The sequence below is a fragment of the Protopterus annectens genome, chromosome 14.part0 (genome assembly GCF_019279795.1).
Source record: "Protopterus annectens isolate FY-2018-M chromosome 14.part0, PAN1.0, whole genome shotgun sequence".
In the NCBI taxonomy this organism is placed as follows: domain Eukaryota; kingdom Metazoa; phylum Chordata; order Ceratodontiformes; family Protopteridae; genus Protopterus; species Protopterus annectens.
In genome coordinates, this window is record NC_056748.1 from 381,798,304 (window position 1) to 381,823,035 (window position 24,732).

The 24,732-nt window shown below is 39.6% G+C and overlaps 1 protein-coding gene across 1 annotated transcript in view; it reads right to left on the reverse strand.

Annotated features, from left to right (window-relative positions):
• NUDT13 (nudix hydrolase 13) overlaps positions 1–24,732 on the reverse strand; it is a 680,399-nt gene that overhangs the window by 155,969 nt on the left and 499,698 nt on the right. The window contains exon 6 of the mRNA XM_044056109.1: positions 2,421–2,546. Within this exon, the coding sequence (XP_043912044.1) occupies positions 2,421–2,546 (126 nt within the window). The remainder of the gene's footprint in view (positions 1–2,420; positions 2,547–24,732) is intronic.

Here is a 24,732-nt window from a genome sequence, read left to right on the forward strand (position 1 = left end):
ATGAATTAAAAAAAAAGCAGACCAATTGGACTGCTAGCTTCTTCTGCATCAATTTTTTTCATGCATAGGTGAAGCTAGTGCAGACCACCTTTCATTCACAGATCCCTCCTTTCTCATAGACTACAAAGTCTTACAAGATGTCACAGTCTTAAAAGGTAATTTAACAAGGGGAAATTATCAAACATAGAAATAGTTCAAAATTAATACACACCAGTAATCAATTAAAAAACACAAAAACCCAGATACAAATACCCCTTACTCAAACACACTGCTATGTCTGCATAAAAAAGAAAGAACAAACAAGAATCATACATACTTCACTGTAATAAAGGTACTAAAAACTCAAATGTAATTATACCACCTGATAAGAAACAGTAAAAAGACAGCCAAAAAGGTAAAAAATAACCTTGTGATGGAAGTGAATGTATTCACCTCAAACAAGAACCAAATCTGTGTAGAGTGAGGAAATGAGTAAGTGAATATTATGAAGCAAAACAGTTCCTGTGGCAACAGAAAATAGCAACTATAACCCTGATGTCAAATTACACTCATACACACACCAATGCAGTATAAAGTCTTTGTCAGGTATTGTTCGACAACGAGATTAATCTGAAGATACACTACACAAAAGTAAAACACGACATGAATACAAATGCATATTAAACAAAAATAGAACACATGTAAAATTATTATACAAGCCCAAACCGATAAAGGCAACAAGCATATAATCAACTAAAACAACTTACAAAATTATGGGGGGGGACATGCTACCAAAATGATTACCCTTTTAAAAATGTTAGGGTGCAAAAAGCATAAAATCGGATAAATCTACTTAAAAGTATGGGAAAGGGAATCACTGCTGCTTGCATATATGTGTCTTTCAGTTCTTGAAGTTGCCACCACAGTCATTAATCTTTTGAGTATTTTTGAGGCATTTATACATGACAGTGAAACACTGCGTTCCTGAAATGCAAGTCTCCTGATCTGGAATTATTCACCTGCCAGAACTCAGCTGAGTATTATGTAATGCTAGCATCAGTTTATAAATTGGTCTGTACAACAGTTTGACAAAAGGGTCCCTTAAATGTCTACCCTGAAAATGTTATTTCAAAATTCCACACAATTAGTTATAACCTTGCACAGCAATCCATTAGGTAAAACAGAACGCCTAATAATTGTATGAGTCTATTAAATGTCAAATACAGTCTGAAAAAAATGCAGATACACATTTTATACAAGCAACAAGATACTTTGCGTCACCTTTTAGGCTTATGCCTTACAACACCCCTGGGAGTATGGTAATATCTACACCATGCAAACCCTCTTGTGCATTAATGCAAACTTACCATCCAATTTTAGTATTTCCACAAAATCAATTATCTTACACAAACATATATGCCCACATAACACTCCATTTGTTTTTTCATAACTGATGGCAAATACTTTTTCCTACAACACCTGGAAAAATAAACCTAAAAGGACAGTCATAGTACAAGAATATGAAAACACCTATTAGGACTTGTGAATTCACAAGCAACATTAAAAGGTACATTAAATAGATCATAAATAGAAAACTGTCCAAAAACTGGGCAGCAAGTATATCAACCTGGACATTCATGGTATAGCATAAACATTACTAAAATTGCACTGTGTCGGAAATGTCTAATGTGTTAAATGCATTTGTACTTAAATTTGTATTCTATACACAACTACGTATTCGTCAAGAGATGTCTGCATTCTTAAAATATTCATTATACCATCACAAAGCCCAGAATAATGTCTGGGAAAGGTCTACAAGATCAGCATACGTCATTCATTCATTTGCCTGTATTGAGCATAATACTATTTAAGATTGTAAAGGAGCTGGACCCCATCCTTCCTCTTGCTAACATAATGACTACAAAATCACTACTTTATAGTTTGCATATCAATGGAGTTATAGTGATCTGCAGTCACCCCTTGTTTCCACCAGATGGTGAAGGTCCTGAAAGAAAAATTGGACTACATCAGAAAAGTTACCCAGATAAAAAAACGGACAATAAAACTAGAGGAGTAGCTACAGAAAGTTTAGTTCTTAAGACATTCACAGTACAGGTTCATAGGTAAAGAGACATGCAGTCCAGGGGGACCATTAAGAAGCTTAGCCCAACTACTCTACGACCTCAGAGCGCAGGCCAGATAAGTAACTTGCTCAGAGTTACAATTAGGCATAAGAAGGCCAAGGGAATTAAACCCTGACTACAGGAAGTCACTAGTTAACACCTCATTTATTCAATATTCTATACTAACTATATATACAGTATATATATCAACATTTTCATAAAATAATGCTACTATTAGTACAGTTGTTATTCTGATAAACATACCATCTATTTAAATTTTAAATGACAGCGTTATGACGGCTCCTTTTAAATGCTTACCTGTGGGTAGTAAATCTTTCCATTGGCACTACAGATTTGTTTACTGCCGGATACAGACTTTTGGGTAGGCTGTCCTGTTTGACTGCAGTACTGGTTTGAAGCATGCCAGCGAAGGAGAGCTTGAGCCTTAAATGTACAAAGTTATTACTCTAAGAAATACAAATACTCATAACTGTTACAAACCAAATATAAAATAAACGGTAATAACATAGAACACAATTACAGGGACAGATGTGTCAGTCTGTCACAAATACATCATCTTAGCACTCCTATTTACAGAAACCAAGGAATTCAGCCTTTCATGGTAACATAATGATCTCTGCTTTACTGGTAGTCCTTGGAGTAATCAAAAGGTCTTTCAGTATGCCCAAGCCATGTTATAAATTTTAGCATCTACCATCTAAGCTGGAAGAGTTTCTGGTTCCCAGAATCATTCCACTGAACAAAATGCAATCTGCCCTGTAACCACATAATCATGACTTGCGTTTTATTTTATTCACTACTTCATTCATGCCTTTGCGAGCTTTATTCACTACTCCACTTAAGCAGTTATTCAGCCTATTCAAAAACTGTTAACTACCAAGGTCCTGGCTGTTGGAAGAAATGCTGATCCTTCCAGCAAAATGTCTTTCAAAACACACTCATATGACATTAACCTTGGAGGCAGAACTGTTAGAGCTTGCTTTACTGAACAGAAATGACCAGTCTTGAAAAGAAAGTAACTAGCTGCTTCCTGTCAACAACCATGCAAAGCTGAAATCTGCACAGCACCCCACAGCATCAGAACACAAAACAAATGCCTTCATTCACACTTTGTGTTCATTTCATTACAATTCTCTTCAGTTTATAAGGATATATGCTACAAGTTGAAATTGGTCTTTTAGCCATTAAGACTGCAGTATATTTCTGGTTTTGCATTTCATTCATTCCTTCACTTAAGAAGGCACTGTATGTATTTCAGAAATACGAGTTCAAAACTATCAAACTGCAAACTTTTCAGGTTTTCATATATGGACTGACCCTACCTACAAAACATTTTCAACAAATATACATTATGTTTTTGTGTTGGGATTTTTCTATCAACAGCCTGCTTGCCTTCCCTGTCACTTGGTTAAATGTTTGATATTATTTTCATAAGCCGTATCTGATGAATAAAGATCTCCACATACAAACCAAAGCTTGCCCTTACTAAACATTGCTACATGCCAACTAAAGAAATGCAGCTAAGTTCATTTTTTGTACTTAAAGCGTGTGCTGTATTCAGCTTATTTTTAGTGTTCAAAGGTCTACCAGGTAGCCAATATTTTCTTGATTTACTTGAACTTGTACTTGCTTTATACAGTGATCACTACTGTTCTGAGCATTTTAAAGAATTTATTTAAATTTATGTTGAAAAAAGTAATTTATCTGTTTTTGGCTTTTCTATTTCCGTGTGCCGCCAAACCTCCTTTCAGAAGGGTGAAATTAGCCAGGGCTTAGTTGTTTGTTGTTTCATCTGCACTTGAAGCCGCTTTTGTTGTGCTTTTACAAATTCCAGGATCATTCATCCTGTTGCAGAAGGTATCTACCTGGTCTCTCTGAGTTGGGAAGTACTGCAGGAAGCTCAAAGTATTGTTTATTGGCTAAAGGACATAGGAGTCAGTATACAAGCTTTTTTCTCGACAATAAATCAGGCAAGTTTGCAAGACTCTGTTGACTTACAGAGAACTCTGCAACACTTTGTCACTGCTTCAAATGCAGTCAGAGCTATCCAAGCAAAGACAAGAATATTTTCTTTTTTTACTGCACTTGAACTTGCATTATACAGTGATCACTACTGTTTTGAGCATTTTGTAAAGCATTTAATTTGGTGGCAAAAATAGTCATTTCTTTGTTAGATTTTCTAGTTCTGTGTACCTCCAAATCTTGCAGAAAGGCAGATTAGCCAGGGGCTTATTTGTTTGATAGCTGCTTGTTGTTTAATTTGTACTTGAGAGCTGCTTTTGCTGTGCTTTCACATTTAGAAATTCCAGGATCATACATTTTGTTGAAGAAGTTGTTTACCTGGTTTGTTTAAGTTGAGAAATACTCCAGGAAGCTCAAAGTGTGGTCATTTATTGGCTAGAGGGCATATGAGCCAATTTCCAAGCTTTTTGCTCTGTTATAAATCAGCCATGTTTGCAGAGAGCTGCTCACCAGGCAGCAGTGGTTAGCGATTCCTATTGTAGCAAACTCTGAGACAGTAAAATTTCCCTTTAAAGTTAGGATCCAAAGCCTATTAAACAATGTGGCATTGTGTAGAAATAATCTTAGAGCAGCTAGCTTGCACATCAAATAGCACTACAATATCCTATTATTATATAACATTTTGCCCTTATCCCCAGAAACTAGTTTACATATTTAACACTACCATATCCTAGCACTATATAATATCTTGCCTTTAACCCCAGAATTTACCCTAGGAGACTTTGCTAAAACCTAGTACTTAACCTTACACAGCCCACCCTATCACAAGACCAGAATGACATGGATATGCAATTTCCAAATGTCTCTGTGGCCAGTTTGGTAGATATGGGTATCCTAAGGCAATGTAGCAATTGTTTCATGTTCTCCGACTACCATGTAATCATTAAAGAAAATAACACCGTATGCAAGAGATGTAAGTACAAAACTTCAGCTAGCTTGCCCATCAAATAGCACTACCATATCGTAGCATGATATAACATTTTGCCCTTAATCACAGAAACTAATTTTCTTATCAAATAACATTACCATATCCTAGCACTACATCTTGCCTTTAACCTCAGAAACTACCCTAAAAGACCCCTGCTAAAACCCAATACTTAACCCAACACAGCCCACAGTATTACCGGACCAAACATGGATATGCAATTTCCAAATGTCTCTGTTGTCAACTTGGTAGATATGGGCATCCTAAGGCAATGTAGCAATTGTTTCATGCTCTCAGGCTACCAGTTAATCGTTAAAGAAAATAACACGGTATACGAGAGATGTAAGTACACAACTTTCTTGGTGGCAAAAACGCCGCATACAAATGAGGTTGTCAGGAATACCCATATTACAACCCTCACACACACACACACACACACACACACACACACACACACACACACACGCGCGCGCACACACATGCACACTGTCTTATACTGAGGACCTTAAAAGAAACCTTCCCGAATATCAAAGACCTCCTAATGGCAACACTGTTGCTCAGCAATCACTAAAGCACACACCAAAAGTAACACTAAATATCTGACATAAGCCTATACCAAATGGTACCCCAACAGCAAAGCCCAAAAGGCAAGCACATACTTTAACTAATACTCTTGTCATTGGGGACTCCAATGTGCGACACAGAGATGTCCCACTCACCAGATTAGACAAGGAAAAGCTAATGGTTAATTGCTTATCTGGAGCCAGGATCTGCAATATAATTCACACACTCGGGTTACCGCATCACAGTTACCAATACAATAATATCATAATCCATGTGGGTATAAATGACCTGAGACATGCCTCACTGGACTACATGAAAAGAGACTTAATGGATCTCTCAGAATATTTCTCACAGATAGGTATGAGCCTTGCAATGAGCAGCACTCTACCTTCACCAAGGATGATGCCACAATATTAACATAAAATGACTGATTTTAATGATGGGTTTAAATTGTAGTGTCACTCTAGAGGGATCTAATATCTGTCAGCATGGAAAGACATGGTCAAAAGATCATGCTGCTTTGCCAAGGGTGGGCTGCACCTGTTATGCCTAGGTTTTTGGATATTGACTAAAACTTTATCCACTCCCTTACAGCCTTTTTAGGGAATGCCAAAAAGACAAAAATACCAACATAGTGAAAAAGTCTACAAGCAACTTTAAGGTGTTTCTGCTCAATGCTGGGAGTCTAAACAAAAATCTCCACATCCTTCAAGCCCTCCTCACTCCGGAGAATGGAGACATCTGTGCTGTGACTGAGACTTTGTTTAAAGCTGTAGAAAGTACTCCCAGAAGTGCAAGGCTACAGTGCCTTCCACATATTTATACCAACAACAGCACGGACAGGGGCCAAAAATGGAGATGTCTTGATCTATGTTAGCAACAAACATACCCCAGGTTGGTTAAACAGTATAACACCATGGTGTTTATCCACCCCTCACCATATAAAGGCTAGCTACAGGTCACCATCTACTGCCCTAGAGTCTCACAACTCTTACCTAAACCTACTAGAGGCACTCACCATCCAACCAAACACAATATTCATGGGTGACATTAACTAACCCTCTATAGATTGGGAAATGAATACTGCCTCAAATCCACAGGCACAAAACACCATAGAACAAATAGTGCAAACTCCAAACAGAGGATCAAACATACTGGATATGGTACTTACCAACATGGGACAGCATTGATTCCCTGTGATGTTGGATCAAAAAGCTGCCTCATTTGAAGTAAAAATCAACACAGAAAATCCAGTTAAACCAGTAACAGTTAGGAATTATTCAAAGGCAAACTCCATCCTATTAAGTTTGTCAAAATTCAAGGCTCCCTCCAACCCTGACACCACAGCAACTTACGAAGAATTATTCACAAAGTCCCAATACAAACTTGTGAATGGCTGCATAGAGGTTGCTGTACCTACCAGAAATAAACCCAAAACAAACACTAAAAATAAACCCCAGCTGTAGAATCCTCATCTGAACAGGGTGTATAATAAAAGAAGAAAACCGATGGTCAAAATCAGGAAGAGCAACTCCCTTAAAGGCAAGTGCTCTCTTACACAACTAAACAAAAAACTAAGATATCTAATTAAGTCCAAAAAGGCCAACTACAAGGTTAGGATAGCTTCACAGGCTAAGGGCAATCAGAAGGACTTATTCATCTATGAGATAAGACACAGCAGTGTGCTGAACTGATGGCGAGCAGTACCCACCTTCACTGATCAGGATGACATAAATCTACTGGTTGAAAATTCAGCTCAGAACGTCACCCCTACTCCCCCCTTCCCCGCTCTGCCAGGTGAAATCCCCTCCAAAATACCCCCCCCCCCAAGCTATTAGCAGGGATCAGGTGCTGGCAGCACTTTCTACACTGCCTCCATGGGTTCCAACAACATTGCCAACTGCCTTCTGAAAACATGCTCTATCATGACCCACTTGAGGCACTCCAACAACAGCCTTCAGAGAGACTACATTCAAAGTAAATGTAGGACCCCAGCAGTCACTCCCATCCACAAGGGTGGATTTTCAACTTACTCGGGGAGTTACAGACCTACAAGTTTAACAAGCCTAATATGCAAAGCCCAAATAACCTTTTCTTAAGGCACAACATGACAATAAGAAGCTTGACCTTTTATTAAACACACTGAACTAAAGAACAAAAACAATAAAACATCCAGTAAGCGCTTTCACATTCTCTTGAATGCTTCATCAGACTGTTAAAAAGCTAAGCCATTTCTACATTTAAATACCTTTGCTGTTACTTCATCAACCAATCATTATTGTTCCTTATTTGATGACATCAGTGCTTAATTGATTAAAAAATTAACTAAAAAATTGCTGGCTGAAATTCATGTTCAAAACCTCTGTGATTCTTTATATTAAAAACAAATATTTAATTTATAATAGATACTTCAACCTCATGCAGCTTAAAAACATATATACAACACATCTCAAACTATATGTTCCACTATTTAAAAAAACATGTGCTTATGTATAAATGTATACTATAAAAATATAAAATATATCAAATATATATGTTGTTTATTAATAGATTCGTGAGCCATCCTGAAAAAAGCTAGACTAATATATTCTTATATATTATACTTATATTCATGTTCAAAACCTCTGTGATTCTTTATATTATAAACAGATATTTATATAATAAACAACATATATATTTGATATATTTTATATTTTTATAGTATACATTTATACATAAGCACATTATTTTAAATAGTGGAACATAGGTGGCCTGCACTGTCGCCCTTAGGATTCCGGATACTAGCTAAGGCTCTTGCCACGCCTACAGTGCCTTTTTTAGGCAAGGTTCAAATGACAAATTCACCACCGTAACAGGTACAAGCAAGCAAAATCTGAGGGTAGTGCTACTCAATGCTAGAAGTCTAAACCTCAAAATGCACTCACTCGAGGCACTCCTTAAAATGGAGAACACTGACATCTATGCAGTGACAGAGACCTAGTTCAAAGCTCCAGACAGCACACCTGCATTACCAGGCTTCAATTCATACCACACCTTTTGGCCACCTAACCCAGAAAGAAGCACTAAAGGTGGAGGCGTGTCCATATTCATTAAGGATATCCACACCTCCACGCTAGTTGCATAGCATAATGCATCCGAGATTATCCAAGTGCAACTAACTCTGGGCAAGACCGCAATCCAAATTGTGGCTTGCTACAGACCCCCCACCATGCCCCAGGATTCACACTCCTCATTTCTTGATACACTGGAAAGTATTAGGGTACAGTCCAACACCCTAATAATGGGTGATTTCAACTACCCCACCATTAACTGGGAAAACTACTCATGTACCAACTCTTTTGCTCAACGTTTTCTAGAATTCATAAATTCCAATGCCTTGGATCAACTTATTCACACCCCCACCAGGGGCAGCAATATCCTAGACCTGGTCATTACCAACATGGGAAACCGGTGTTCCACACCAGAGGTCAATTCCTCATTGGTCAGATCTGACCACAAGCTAATCAGCCTAGACATCCACATCCCACCCCCCAGCCCCAATTAGAGAAACCATCGTAAAAAACTTCTCCAAAGTCAACAGCCAACCTCACACTTCTTAACACAGAAGTGGCAAACTTCATGACACCCATGCAGACGGACAATAGAGGTATGACTGCCGAATCCTACACAAATGCACTTTATAAGCACTTACACGAGTGCATGGATCATGCTATCCCTAATAGAACCAAGATGTTATCCTCCAAAAAAAGGAAGCCAATCTGGTGGTCCTCTGCCATAAACAAACTCTACAACAGAAGAAAGAAACTGTTGCAAAAAAGAGTAAAATCCCATGACTGGAGGAACTCCCTGGTCAACCTCAGTAAGAAGCTGAGATCCCTCATAAAATCCTCCAAAGCTAGTTACGAAAACAAAATTGCCACGGACTTTAAAGACAACCACAAAGCATTATATAGCTATGTCAAGAATCTAAATGGGAACACTCAGATCTGCTCTGAGTTACAGCACAATGGCACTAAATATACAGAACCAACTGATATTGCCAACATCCTAGCAGATAAGTTCAGTACTAACTTTACCCCCCTCTCACCCCCTAGAGGGCCCATCTCTATACCAGAAAAATGCAAAGTTCCTATAATCACGGCTGCACAGGTAAAAAACACACTTTCCAAAGCCAAGAACACAGCATCCATGGGACCTGACAATATCCCAGGCTGCGTTCTACACAAACTACAGAATGAACTGGCACCCTACCTAAGTACCATGTTCTATCATAGCCTCACATCAGGCTTTGTACCGACTGAATGGCGCACCACAACGGTTATCCCACTCCACAAAGGGGGAGCCACTACGGACCCTGGGAACTACCGCCCCATTAGCCTGACGAGCCTGGTCTGCAAGGCCATGGAACGTATCATTGTGGAACTCATAAACAAAGATATTGGTAATCTCCAAACTCTGGACCCTACCCAGTTTGGATTTGTAAAAGGCAGATCATGTCTCCTAAACCTGACTGACTTCTTTGAAGCAGTCACCAAAGCCATAGATGAGGGTAAAATGGTTCACACAGCTTATCTAGATCTCGCCAAGGCTTTCGACACCATCCCTCACTCTGGAATTATAGATAAGCTCACTAAACTAGGTATAAATCCCTATGTCACAAGATGGGTTGCCAACTGGCTCACGGACAGAACCCACACTGTGAAAGTAGCGGATTCCAAATCCGGCATCAGACCAGTGACAAGTGGAGTACCACAGGGTTCAGTCCTGGGTCCTCTCCTGTTTGGTATCTACTTCTCTGAAGTGCAGGTCAGCACAGAAGGTCTTTGGCTAACAAAGTTTGCAGATGACTGCAAACTAGGAGCCATAATCGAAACTCCTAATGATGTGGACAAACTACAAAAGGGCCTCACTGAGACAGATACCTGGTGTCAAAGCCATGGTCTAAAGCTCAATGCCAAAAAGTGTATTGTCATCCCCTTTGGTAAAAACTCTGTACCCATCAACTACCACATAGCTGGTAGTCTACTTAATGCCGGAAATGTGATAAGAGACCTTGGGACACAGGTGGACAGTAGTCTCTTCTTTGATAATCACATCGCCACAGTGGTCAGGAAATCCTTCTACGTGGCTCATCTCATCACAAAAGGATTCTCAACCAGAAAAAAAAGAGGTCATTGTTCCCCTCTACTCATCACTCATTAGACCCATTATAGAGTACAATGCTCCTTTTGGTATGTACCTCACAAGACATCTACAACAACTGGAAAGACCACAGAAATACCTCACAAAGAGGATTACTGGCCACAAACAGATGCCCTATGCAGACCGTCTCAAAAAACTACAGCTTTACTCCATCGCATATCGCCTACTCAGGGGCGATCTCTGCCTAACATACAAAGCTATGTCAAACCCAGAGCTGTTGGACATGCTCCACTTAAAGAAATCCCAATCCCTCCGAGCTACACGCTCTAGGGACCTAAACCTTGTCACCACAATAAACAGAACATGCTGGAGGGATAGATTCCTGTCACAGAGACTTCCCATACTCTGGAACAGACTACCTATCTATGTCAAACAGAGCTCCTCATTAGCACTCTTCAAGAAAAATCTTGATGATTGGATGGGAAATAGGAAATTCACCCGGGGGATCACTTCTGTGGCTCTGCTCGACAGGGGCACAGAAAATAATTTTCTTGGGTGGCGAAAGCCAAGGCACATTTTTTGGCTAGGCTTGTATAGGCCCTAGGGCCGATAGCCTAGTACCTACCTATGAACCTATATAGTGTGAGATGTGTTGTATATATTTTTTTAAGCTGCATGAGGTTGAAGTATCTATTATAAATTAAATATTTGTTTTTAATATAAGGAATCACAGAGGTTTTGAACATGAATTTCAGCCAGCAATTTTTTAGTTAATTTTTTAATCAATTAAGCACTGATGTCATCAAGTAAGGAGCAATAATGATTGGTTGATGAAGTAACAGCAAAGGTATTTAAATGTAGAAATGGCTTAGCTTTTTTAACAGTCTGATGAAGCATTCAAGAGAATGTGAAAGCACTTACTGGATGTTTTATTGTTTTTGTTCTTTAGTTCAGTGTGTTTAATAAAAGGTCAAGCTTCTTATTGTTGTGTTGTGCCTCAAGAAAAGGTTATTTGGATTTTGAAACTACATTTTGCTCGAGGAACTTTATCCTTTGTGGTTGATTTGTTTTGCTAATATGCAAAGCCATGGAATGAATTATCATGGAAGTTATAAACAAGGTCATAGGCAATCTACAGACACTAAACCCTTCCCAAGTTAAGCTTTGTTAAGGGAAGGTCATACCTACTTAACCTGGTAGACTTCTTTCAGAGGAGTCAAAAAGACAATGAGCGAGGGTAAAGCAGTGCATACTGTGCACCTTTACCTGGCTAAGACATTCGATACAATACCCCACTCAGGCATTGCTGACAAACTCTCTGATCTAGTCATAAGTCCTTACATGAAACTCCACTGACTGCAGGCTTGATCACAGACAGGACCCAAGAAGTCAGGATCAATGACACTGCCTCCATCAAGAGACCAGTCGCCAGTGGAGTACCCCAGGGCTCTTTGCTGGGCCTGCTCCTGCTCCTGTTCAACATCTACTTCTCAGAAAACAAGGCTAATGTTCAAGGCTACTGGCTCACCAAGCTTGCAAATGACTGCAAATCGTGAGCTTATTATAGATTTCTCCCAAGACACTAACATCTTGCACGTGGGCTTAACACAGACAAATGACTGCTGCCAAAGCCATGGCCTAAAACTCAGTGCCAAAGAATGTATTATAATGCCATTTGTGAAACTGACAATGCAAGTTAATTACTCTGTTGCTAAAACCCCTCTACGAGTCGACCAACTAATAAAGTATCTGGAAAAATATGTAGACAACAATTTGGCGTTTGACCAACATGTAGCTAAGACAATAAGAAAATCATTCTTCATTCATCAAGTCACTTAATTTATAGATAAGGGTATGGCATCCAGAAAGTTACAGTACCACCCTACTTGGCCCTTATCAAACCGATCATTGAATATAATGCCCCCTTGACATGTAAAGTACAGTTGTGTACACTTACCATAAATGTAGATGTTCGAGTGTATTCACTGTTGCAGCCATTACATTTGGGTAATCCTGCTGACAGGTTGCCCTCAGTCGGCCTGAATTCCAAAGTCCTGCTTCGGCTGCTGTCGTCCCTTCCCTGACGTCAGGGGTATAAAAGATGCGGCCAACGCCATTTTCTTTAGTTTTTCTTGCCCCAGATGTCAGGTGCCCCCTAAAAGGGTAGCCAAAATTGATATATATATATATATATATATATATATATATATGAATACATGCACCAATATAAACTTTACCTTCATCTACAAGCAAATACACCACATAGGCTGTATAAATCAGAGAAGGAAAGATAGGTTCCATCAGAAGAAAGGGGGAAGGTGGGTGGGTAACCTGGACTGCAACAGTGAATACACTTGAACATCTAAAACACACACACAAACTGGATCCGTACTACCAAAAGAAGAAGCAGCACAGTGTATCCAACTGCCCAAATAAATCCTGCAAGCACGATGAATTAACGTACTGTTTATTACAAAAAACAAAAAATCACATAAAGTGCTTCTCGTCAGGCCACATAGCCCAACTTCTTCAGATAATTATACAACATAGGCCATACACTATATAGGAAGTGAAAAGTCAGCTGGTTCCTGAATCAGCAGGAATCAGCTGCTCTTAAAGTGGCAACCACCTTCATTCATTACCTAAAATATATAGCTTAAACAGTTCTCATCTAACACATTGTTTTAAAGCAATATTTTAAAATAATAGATAAATAGTGTAAAACTGACAGAAGGCTTAGGGACAGGGTCTATGAACACGCATACACTATTAGGTCTAACAAATCAGAGAACGCATTGGCCAGGCACATTATGAAAGCACCCACCCATGGTTTTACTTTTAGGGCTATACATTGTATTGCCTATGACCCTAGAGGAGGGCCTCTTTCCTTGCTCTTAGAGAAATTAGAATTGAGTTGGCAATTACGTACCTTGCATGTTACCCCCCCCCGGGCATTAACAAAATGTATTCAATTAAGTGCATTCTACAACTTAAAAATTTGGTTAGGAGTTGACTATTATTCTGTGTTTAAAATGGTCTATGCATACTATTGTCTTACAGTGTATTTGATTTTTAGCTTCTTAAGTCAGGTTTTGCTTACTTGTTTTTACATGCTTTTAAGGTTTATTATACTCGAACACAAAACAAAAATATAAATACATACATACACTGTTAATTTTAATTTTAATTGCATTAATATTTCATAATAGATAATTATTGGTTTTAGATGTTTTACACTGATTTTTTACACTATTTATTATTTTAAAATATTGCTTTAAAACAATGTGTTAGATGAGAACTGTTTAAGCTATATATTTTAGGTAATGAATGAAGGTGGTTGCCACTTAAAGAGCAGCTGATTCCTGCTGATTCAGGAACCAGCTGACTTTTCACTTCTTATATAGTGTATGGCCTATGTTGTATAATTATCTGAAGAAGTTGGGCTATGTGGTCTGATGAAAAGCGCTTTATGTGATTTTTTGTTTTTTGTAATAAACAGTACGTTAACTCATCGTGCTTGCAGGATTTATTTGGGCAGTTGGATACACTGTGGTGCTTCTTCTTTTGGTAGTACGGATCCAGTTTGTGCTTGCGTCTTAGCATCGTTTGTTTTTCATGGAAGAGCCTACAAATGTACCTGCTTCCCTCACTTCTGACCCAGATGGAGGTATGAATGAAACGGAAGGAACACTATCTACTTTATCGGCTCTAGTGCTTAAATTATCTAAACAGCTTGACGTATTGGCGGCTAGAGTTGACAGTTTGGCTGGGAAACCTATGGCGCCACCCATTATAACAAAAGCACCTTCATTACCATCTACTAAACAACAGAAACTAGTAAGTCCTTTGTCTAACAACTGTATGGATACACCAGACGAGGATCCTCTTCTCAACATGTCTATTCACCCCACACCGCAAGAAGAGTTGGAATGTGGACGTAACAACAGAGGCGAAGGCCATGTTTTACAAAGACAGTGCACTTCCAATGGATCAGCAGCAAACCTGAACTTTAATTTTGACCTTTCTTCTTGGTCAGAACAGTTACCAACTTTTCAGCTTCCTACTTCAGCTCGAACACAAGGTGAGCTAATTACTGAAAATGTACAAACTGAAACATTGAATGGCAAACTTAAACTATTAGACAAAGTTACTTAAATACAAAAAAAAACTACATTTGGAACTAGCTTATTTTAAACAATGTATTAGCGAAGGCATAGTTCCAAAAGGTCTTCGAATTTGGCAATATCCCACTGGGCTGGTAGGAGGTTCGAAATTCCACCAGGACTTAATAAAAATGTTTAATAACCATGGTATTGAACTGTTACAACTTATAAGTAAGCACTACCAAAAAACTGCAGATGACTTACTACAGGAAGCTACTAGGTTGGATGGTGAAATAAAGAGAGACAGTGACTTTTTTCGTTATAAGTATGAATATAAAAAATCGTTTTCTATTATTGACCATTACCTTGTGAAATAAAAAAATAACAAAGTCAAAAAACTAAACCGTGACAGGAAAGCCTATGATAAGGGCTTGGCATATCCAGCACCTCCCTTGTCCCAAACGAACTTTGGTAACATCAGGGACCAAAGTCAGGGTACGACAGCAGGGGGAGTTGGCGGAGCCATGGACATGCATGAATTGGACCAATTTGAAGAGGGCTAGACACAAATACCCAAAAAGAAAGGTAATAACAACAACAGCAATAAAAAGTACAAGACTAATTCAAATGGGGTTCAAATCAATAGACTTAATGCAGCTGACCAGGGTAATAACTTCCACGATGCCCACTACAGTCCAAGAAGCCAAAATGGCTTTGGTAATCAGGATTTTCAAGTTTCTGCCTCAGGGTACAACCGGAGGCAAGGCATGAAGAAAACGTACTATCATTCACACCAGTAACTAGTGAACATAATAATGTGGACACTACGGATCTTTCCATTGCAGAACCGACACAGCAGGAGAAACAAGACGATGAGAATGCACTTTTAGAAGAACCAGTTGTTACTATTGTATACAATTCTACTGGGGACTTTAAGATTTTTACTTACTCTGACTTTTATGTTGATACTACTTTAGCTAATTTATTAGCAAAAGGTTTCACTTTTGTTCCTTCATGCAGAACCAACGTAGCAGAGTTTATTATTGATCTTAAATTATTCATTAGGAAGTTGAATTTAAACTTATTACTAGGAGAGGCACCATCCTCTATCACACCATTTTATATTACTAGTACATTTAGCCCCCATCCCCATCCAGACGTGGCTTTGTTTGAAAAAATATGTATGTTAGATATTTTTCACAAAATAAATAAGATGAATAATGAATACACCACTAATTTTAACTATAACATCACCAAGGAAGAAAAACAAGCACTTGTGTATCTGCAACAAGCACAAGTCAGGACTATGAAACCAGACAAAGGAGGGGGCATAGTTATTTTCAATTTGGATGATTATAACAATAAAATTCAGACCATTTTAGAAAGTGACACTTATGAGGAGGTATCAAAGAATGAATTAAACATAACTTATAGAAGAGTTAAGGTATTTCTTGAAGAATTATTCATTGAAGCAAGGATAGATATGACTGTAGCAAATTACTTACATATGTCGGTCCCAAGGATACCTACTATTTTTGGAGTACCAAAAATACATAAAAGCATAGACAATCCATCCATGCGACTATTGGTCGATGCTAGAGCAAGTATTACTTATGCTTGCTCTAAATTTATTGACCACACTTTAAAGAAATATGTGGCTCAACAAAAGTACATTTGTAAAGATTCTTGGACATTTTTGGACAATATAAACCACCTACAATATCAAGATGATTTAAACTTTCTTACAATAGATGTGACAGACTTGTATTCATCAATTCCCCACGCAGAGGGAATTGAATGGGTGAGTTTATTACTAGATGATATGGGAGCCCCCCGGCTGAATTATTGGACACAGTTCTTTCCAACAATTACATCACTTTTAACAACAGATACTACTTATAAAAAATAGGAGTGGTGATGGGCTCTCCATGTGGTAGTACATTTGAAAATTTAGTAATGGCCTACTGGGAACATGAACATGTCTTTGGTGTAACTACATACACAAGTAAGATTAAATATTATATACATTTCCTTGATGATATATTTATCCTGTTCCAGGGTAATCAACAGGAGGCTTGTAACTTTTTTAACTTACTTAAACAACACTATTACATTCTTAAAATTCACATATAATTTTTCACAGGATAGAATTGCTTATTTGGATGTTGATTTAAGTAAGAATAGACAAAATCAATGTTTTAAAGCCAGGATTTATAGAAAGGAAACATATTCAAATGCATTTCTTCACTATAGTAGCTGCCATCCGGCCCATCAAAAACATTTGGTTGTTAAGGGCCAATTTGTAAGGGCAGCTCGAATGGTTACGGATGACAACCAGTTCATTGAAGAATGTTCAACACTTATGGATATGTTTAAAAAGAAAGGTTATCCTATTTTACTCCTACAAGAAATTTGTCAGGAAGTGAAAAATAAAAGAGAAGTGGGCTTTTACAAAGCAATATTATCAAGTAACCAGAGTTTAGAAACAAACAGTTGTACATTATAGGATGGGACACCAAATGAAAATGAAAATAGACTTATTATTACATATTGTATAGACAGTTATGATTTTATAAATATTTTAAGGAAAAATTGGGACTTGATAAACATGGATACACATCTACTAAGGAGGTCCTATTGACTTCCCTTGAATAGTTTATAGAAAAGGAAAAAACTTAAAGAATCTAGTGGAAATTCGGTGCTCAAACTTTACTACATTTAACCATGCAGGTATGAACAAGTGTCTGTCATGCACCTATTGTAAATATATGGAGCAGAGAATAACATTTAGTATAAGAGGTTTTGAATACAATACTAAGTACAAATTTGATTGTAACTCCAAGGGAGTGGTATACCTGGCTAAGTGTCATATCTGTCCTGCCTTCTATATCGGCAAAACTGACAGAAGGCTTAGGGACAGGGTCTATGAACACACATACGCTATTAGGTCTAACAAATCAGAGAATGCATTGGCAGTTGGATACACTGTGGTACTTCTTCTTCTGGTAGTACACTCGAACATCTACATTTATGGTAAGTGTACACGACTGTACTATGTTCTTCGTGTTTCACTGTTGCAGTCATTACATTTGGGTAGAGTCCCAAAGCTATGGTTGGGAGGCTGGAGCTAAACCACGTTAGGAGAGGCTATGAGGCCCTGCAGAACTGCAGTGGCAAAGCCTGCCCTGGATTTAGAGTAGAGTGGCAGATGATAGTGCATTGTAAAGGTGTGCACTGAACTCCAAGTAGCAGCCTCTAAAATATCCTTGGTTGGTACTCCCCTGAGAAAGGCTGCTGAAGTGGCTGCAGCTCTGGTTGAATGTGGCCTAATGCCCTTAGGCACTGGCTTGCCATGGTGTAAGTAGCAGAAATGAATGCAATGGCGTATCCATTTTGAAATAGTCTGCTTTGAGATGGCCTTTCCTTGTGATCCTGCAGCATATGCGACTAGTAATTGCTCAGTCTTTCTGAAAACTTTGGTTCTATCCAAGTAGAATCTAAGCTGTCTGTGTACGTGCAAAGAATGCAGAATTCTCTCCCCCTTGTTCTGTGGATTTGGATAAAAAGTTGGCAGATGAATAGTTTGGTTAAGAGCCGCACTGTACACCACCTTAGGCATAAATGTTGGGTTTGTCCTCAGAGAGACCCTGTCTGCATAAAAAATGATAAAAGGTTCCACAGCCATGAGTGTCTGTAGGTCTGAAGCTCATCTTGCAGAAGTTATTGCTAGGAGCAGAGCTGTTTTCCAAGATAAAAACTTTATATCAGCAATAGCAGCTGGCTCAAAAGGAGGCAGGGTGAGTTTTTTTAAGACATAGTTGAGGTCCCATGCAGACATTGGTGATCTCCTTGGAGGCCTTAAATTTCTGGCTCCTCTGAGGTACTGCTTTAATAAAGGATGAGAAAAGATTGGTGGCTCTGAATTGTAATGAGCCGAAACGGCAGAGGCATGAATTTTAATAAAAGAAAAAGATAGGCCTTTGTCCAGCATCTCAGTTAAGTATTGTAAAATCTGAGGAATATTTGGCACTGCTGTATCAGTTCCTTGTGCCTGGTTCCAAGCACAGAATCTCTTCCATTTTCCAGCATAAGATTTTCTAGTACTAGGCCTTCTGGCCTCCAAAATGACATCCATCACAGCTTTACTGAGAGGTGTGTTTTGTATGACTACATTATCCTCCATGCTGCCAGGTTTAAAGTTGGTAGTTGTGGGGGGAGGCAAATAGATCTATGTCCGAATCCCCATTTCCTTGTTATCATGCTGAAGACTTGTGGATCCAGCTGCCACTCATGGGGATCCATGAGGTTTCTGCTTAGTTCGTCTGCCAGAGTATTTTCCCTTCCTGGCAGGAATTGTGCCTGGAGATGTACTTGGTAAGTTAATGCTGTGTCCCACAAAGTCATGGCTAGTCTGCAAAGGGGGTAAGAATGTATGCCCCCCTGCTTGTTTATATACCACATGACCGTGGTGTTGTCTGTCTTTATCAGTAGTTGTCCCGGATGAAGTAGGTACTTGAAGGCTGTCAGGGCATTCTGAACAGCTAGCATCTCTTTTTGATTGATATGTAGTTGCATTTGGGTTGAGGACAATGTGCCCTGAATGCATCTTCTTGCCATGAGGGCCCCCCAGGCATAATCTGATGCATCTGTTGTTAGTGCCTGCCTGGCTGGGGGTAAAGTGAATGGCTGTCCCTTGTTTTGGTGACAAGCCTTTACCCACCATCAAAACTCCTGTTGTAGGCAGGGAATGAGAGTAATCATTGTTTCCAGGCTGTGGCAATGTTGAGTCCAAACACTTTTTAGGTACCATTGAAGTTTCTTCATATGCAGTCTTGCATATGGAATTAGTAGGATGCAGGATGCCATGAAGCCCAACGCCTGCAGAATTTTTCTTGCAGATAACTGGGCCTTTGTTGCCACCATCTTGAAATAGGTAGTCAGTTGCCTTTGTTTGTCTGGCGTGAGATAAGCCATTTGGGCAGTTGCATTTAAGCTTGCACCCAGGAATATTATCTCTTGAGAGGGTACTAGTTTTGATTTATTTTTGTTGACTGTGTACCCTAGGTATGTTAGAAGTCTTTTCACAAACATCAGATGCTGTAGATGAATGTCCTTGTTCTCTGCTTGAATTAGACAGTCGTCCAAGTAAGGATATATTTGTATTCCTCTGTTTGCAGAATGCAATTACTGGTGCCAGGCACTTTGTAAAAACCCTGGGCGCAGTAGATAAGCCAAAGGGCAGTGCAGAGAATTTGTAATGCTTTGAGCCAGCCTTGAATCTGAGGTATCTTCTGCATAACTGTCTGAATGGGACATGCAGGTATGCCTCTTTTAGGTCTAGAGTCACAAGCCAAGCGTTCTTGCTCAGCATGGGCAGAAGCTGCTGCAAAGTCAACATCTTGAATTTTGGTATATCCAGGAATGTGTTCAGAATAGATAGGTCCAGTACTGGTCTCCAGGCTTTGTCCTTTCTGGGTACCAAGAACAGTCGAGTAAAATCCTTGTCCCTGCTCTTGCTCTGGTACTTGTTGAATGGCCCCATGTCCATGAGGGATGAGTCTTGTTTTTGTGCCTCTGCCCATTGATTTTTTGGCAGATCTGGACAGCCGTTTGTCTTTGGCAGGGAATGGAAATGGAACTTGTACCCTTGTGACACGATATTTAGAACCCACTTGTCCTGGGTTATAATGTGCCAATTTTGTGAAAAAAGTGCTAATTTTCCCCCTAAGGGTGCTGTCAGGATATAAGTGCTTGGTGCAGGCAGGGGGAAGTCATTGGGACTGTTTCCTGTATGGTTGTGATTTGTCTTCTCCAACTTTGGAGGTAGAAGCACTCCATTGCTTTGACCTGTATGAACCTTGCGCCCGGGATCTGTCTCTAGGGCATCTGTATCTGCCCCTTTGAGGTTTGTCTGACACAGGAAAGGACCAATTCTTTCTAGGCCAGTGTCTACTAAACCTAGGTGGCTGTACTTGTAAAAAATCTTTGACAGTTTGCATAGATTTAGCTTTGTCCTCCATTTTCTTTAAAACCTCTTCTGCCTTAACACCAAACAAAGTATCATGCTGTAAAGGTGCATCTAATAATTTAACTTTGACATGATCAGGCAGATTTTATTCCTTTAACCAAGCATGCCTCCTAATTACAGAACCCGTAACTGCGGCCCTGCAGGAGGCCTCCAAGGAATCAAAACCACATTGCAAAGTATGCTTTCCAACTAGTTCAGCTGCATGCAATAAATCCTGCATTTCCTTGTTTTCTGCACATTCAGAGTTTAATAACATTTTCTGTTTAAGCAATGCCACGACATGTTGCTGATATTTAAGCATATGAAACTGACAGTTTAAGGCCCTTATAGCCAAGGTAGCAGATGTGTAAACCTTTTTTCCCCATCTATCCAGTGCCCTAGAATCTCTGTCAGAGGGGTAGGGTTTTTTGCAGTGGAAGCCTTAACTCCTTTGGGACCCTGTGAAATAGTTTCTGGGTCTGCAGCAGGGTTTTTAAAAAAGGAACTTATGAGGGTCAGGAACCCTGTAATGTCTATCAGGCTTAACAGGAGCTGGAGGTAAGGAGTCAGGGGTAAGACTAGACTCCAAAAACACATCATCTACAATGTCTAACACAGGTGGAATGGCTAGTGGCCTGTGTTGAGGTAGTAAAAGGAAATCCCTGAGCCTCTTTTTAGATTCTGAAAAATCTTGGCTCTCCCAGTGGAAATGCTCCCTCATGGTATGCAAGGTTTCCCCAAAAGAATAGTTCTCTGGAGGAGAAGCTGAAGGTATAGATTCTTCAGCATCAGAATCCTCATAGGGGGAAGAGAATATTCCTGATCAGAAGAGGAATCAGAAGAAATAGAAATCTGATCTGAAGATTCATAGTCAGTCTCTTGCCTAGGCCTCTTATCAGGAGGGGGATGGGAACCCCTGATCAAGGTAATTAAGTCTTCAGCCATTTTGAGCATCTGTTTTTTGAGCATAGAGGCCTGTCCACGTGGCTCTTGAGTCTGTTTCTTTGCTTTAGAAGGTGCTTTAGCCTTAGCCTTTGCCTTTGAAGCTGAGGTTGGTTTAATGTAAAGATGTTTAGGTCTGAATACACCCTCAGAAGCTAGTGCCTGCTCAGCGGCTCCGGACCAATCTGAAGGAATAGTATCTGAGGCTCCAATGCCTTGAGTTTCCAGCGGCATGGCCGACTCCACGTGGGAGTCGGTAGTGGCCTGCGACTCTAAATTAGCGGGCGTCAGGGGCTGCGAAAGCGTCTCACTGAGAACCGGCGACTGGCTTTGGAGAAGCTTCTTCATCGGTTTTGGGCCTCAGTTGTCTATCTCTCTCCTTTTCTTTGCGTTTTTTTGTGAACTCCGGTAGTTGGATGGCTATCCGACAACATTTCTGGCTAATTAAACTGGCGTCCAAAATAGTTTAAAGCAAAATCATACCGACGTCTAATAGTGCGTTGGTTAAATCTAGCACAAAACCGACAACCAGAAACGTTGTGATCAGGGCTTCGGCAAGGAATACAGTAAGAATGAAAGTCCTTATGAGGTATTTGCTTAACACAAGAAATACAATTTTTTACTTTTTCTGACATCGGTCTGGAGCATGAAAAAAGTTTCCCAATGGGGTACTTAGCTTTATTGAAGACTTTGGATCTGAAACTCAAACATGAAAATCTCAGGAGTCGGCCGACCGGCACTTGCGAACTGCTTCTGCTTCGGACACCGTGCGGCAAGAAAGACTAAAGAAAATGGTGTCGGCCGCATCTTTTATACCCCTGACGACCTGACGTCAGGGAAGGGGCGACAGCAGCCAATGCAGGTCCCAGGACTTTGGAATTCAGGCCAACTGAGGGCAACCTGACAGCAGGATTACCCAAATGTAATGACTGCAACAGTGAAACACGAAGAACATCTAACCAAATACTTGCAACAGTTGGAATGCTCACAAAGGATTCTCACCAGCAGAATTTAGGGCATTAATACCCTGTCCTACACTTATTGCCTAAAGGCTCTATATCTGTCTTCAGTCTCCTACAGGCTGCTGATAGGAGATTTTTGCCTGTCTTTTAGGGCTTCTTCAGACCCAGCCCTTATGGATCTGTTGCATATACATAAAATAAACAGCACCAAAAACACTAGATCCAGAATCTGAACTTCACTTGCGATATAAAAAGAAATGTTGGAGAGAAAGATAAGTGTCCCAAAGGATCTCTGCTCCATGGAATAGGCTCCCTATCCATGTAAAACATAGTTTATCCCTGGCCAGATTCAAATGAAAAATTGCCAATTAGATGGGAAATCATAAATTCATCCCTAGTCTGGACAGAGACCATCAATAAAAAAAAGTATTATCCTGCCACACCCCTAAAAATAGTTAGTTACCTCCCTACTAACGTACCCCCCCTGGATAGACACCCATGATACTAGGCACCCAAATTGGTTGGGGTGCGTGGCTAGTGGTCATTAGCCTAGTAACAACCTATGAAGTTATGTCTAACACATGTCCTGTATGTTTTACATTTAGAGCATGTATACATGGTATTACATTTCAGAGAATGCCAGTTATCAAGAATAACAGAAAAGGGTAGCCTTATATATCTAAATCTACTTGCTTCACTAATGGAAATCAAGACATGACACAGGAAAGTTCTCCTGTGCATAAGCATAATAGTCATCTAAGGGTTTCCAGATTAAGAAATAGTAACTCTGTGGGCCCTAGTTACAAACTAAAGTTGCTTCCTTAAAAAAAAATGAACATATTCTTTGCAAAATTGATTAAATGAATAACTCCCCATAAGAACCAATTAAATGACATTAAATAAGAAAATCATAATAATTTTCACTGTGCTTATAACAAGTAAATCCAGACTAAAAGTACACAGTCAACATTGCAACTCAGAATGAGCAGAAAACAAGTGCATATTATGGGCCAAATGCAGACTAGCTCCTTGTTACTGTAATATGAGGGAAGTAGAATGAATGAAGATTTAAAGTTGCACATCAACAACGAGGCAGAGTAAACAAATACTAGCCTTATAGCCAGTGCTAAACATGCACCGACTATTTCAGAATGGACAGGTTTTTACAGCCAACGAAGAAGTCTTTTCTCTGAATTTTCTACTCAGTACTAGCAGTCTGATGCGTGAGGAGAGCATGACAAGGTAAGGAGGAGAGGGGATGATGAAAGAGTCATCTGTAGGAGTCTCCTCTTTCCATTACACCCAGCAAGGGGGAAAGGGAAGAGTCAAGCAGATAGATGGGTTGGAGGGTGGGAGTTTGTACTGTAATACTGATGTACTTGAACATCTACAATTATGGTAAATCTGACACAACTGTAATATGCTCTTCACAGTCAATGTTGCAGTACTGATTCCTGGGAAGACTCTCAAATCAAGTGGAAGGGGGTGGGAGAAGATGATAACCCATAGGAAATAAAGTTTTGCAAAATGGCTCCAGCAAACCCTGCTTTAGCTCTAGAGGCGATGCCTAAATGGTAGTGTTTTGTAAAGGTGTTCACAGAGTTCCAGGTGGCAGCTTTTAAGACGGCCTGAGTAGGAACTCCTTTGAAGAAGGCAGTGGAAGGTGCCCTGTGCCTGGTGAAATGGGCTTTGACATGACCAGGAAAAGGATTTCCATGGTTTGCGTAAAAGAACCTAAAGAAACTGACTATCCATTTTGATATGGTTTGTTTGGAGACATGCTTGCCCTCTTTCTCCACTGAGAAAGCCACCAACAGTTGCTCTGCTCTATTTTGTGTTTTGTCCTGTCTGAATAGTACCTGATTTGTCTGTGTTCCTCCAAGGAATGAAGGATTCACTACACTTTGTTCTGAGGGTTAGGAAATAAAACTAGCAAGTGGAT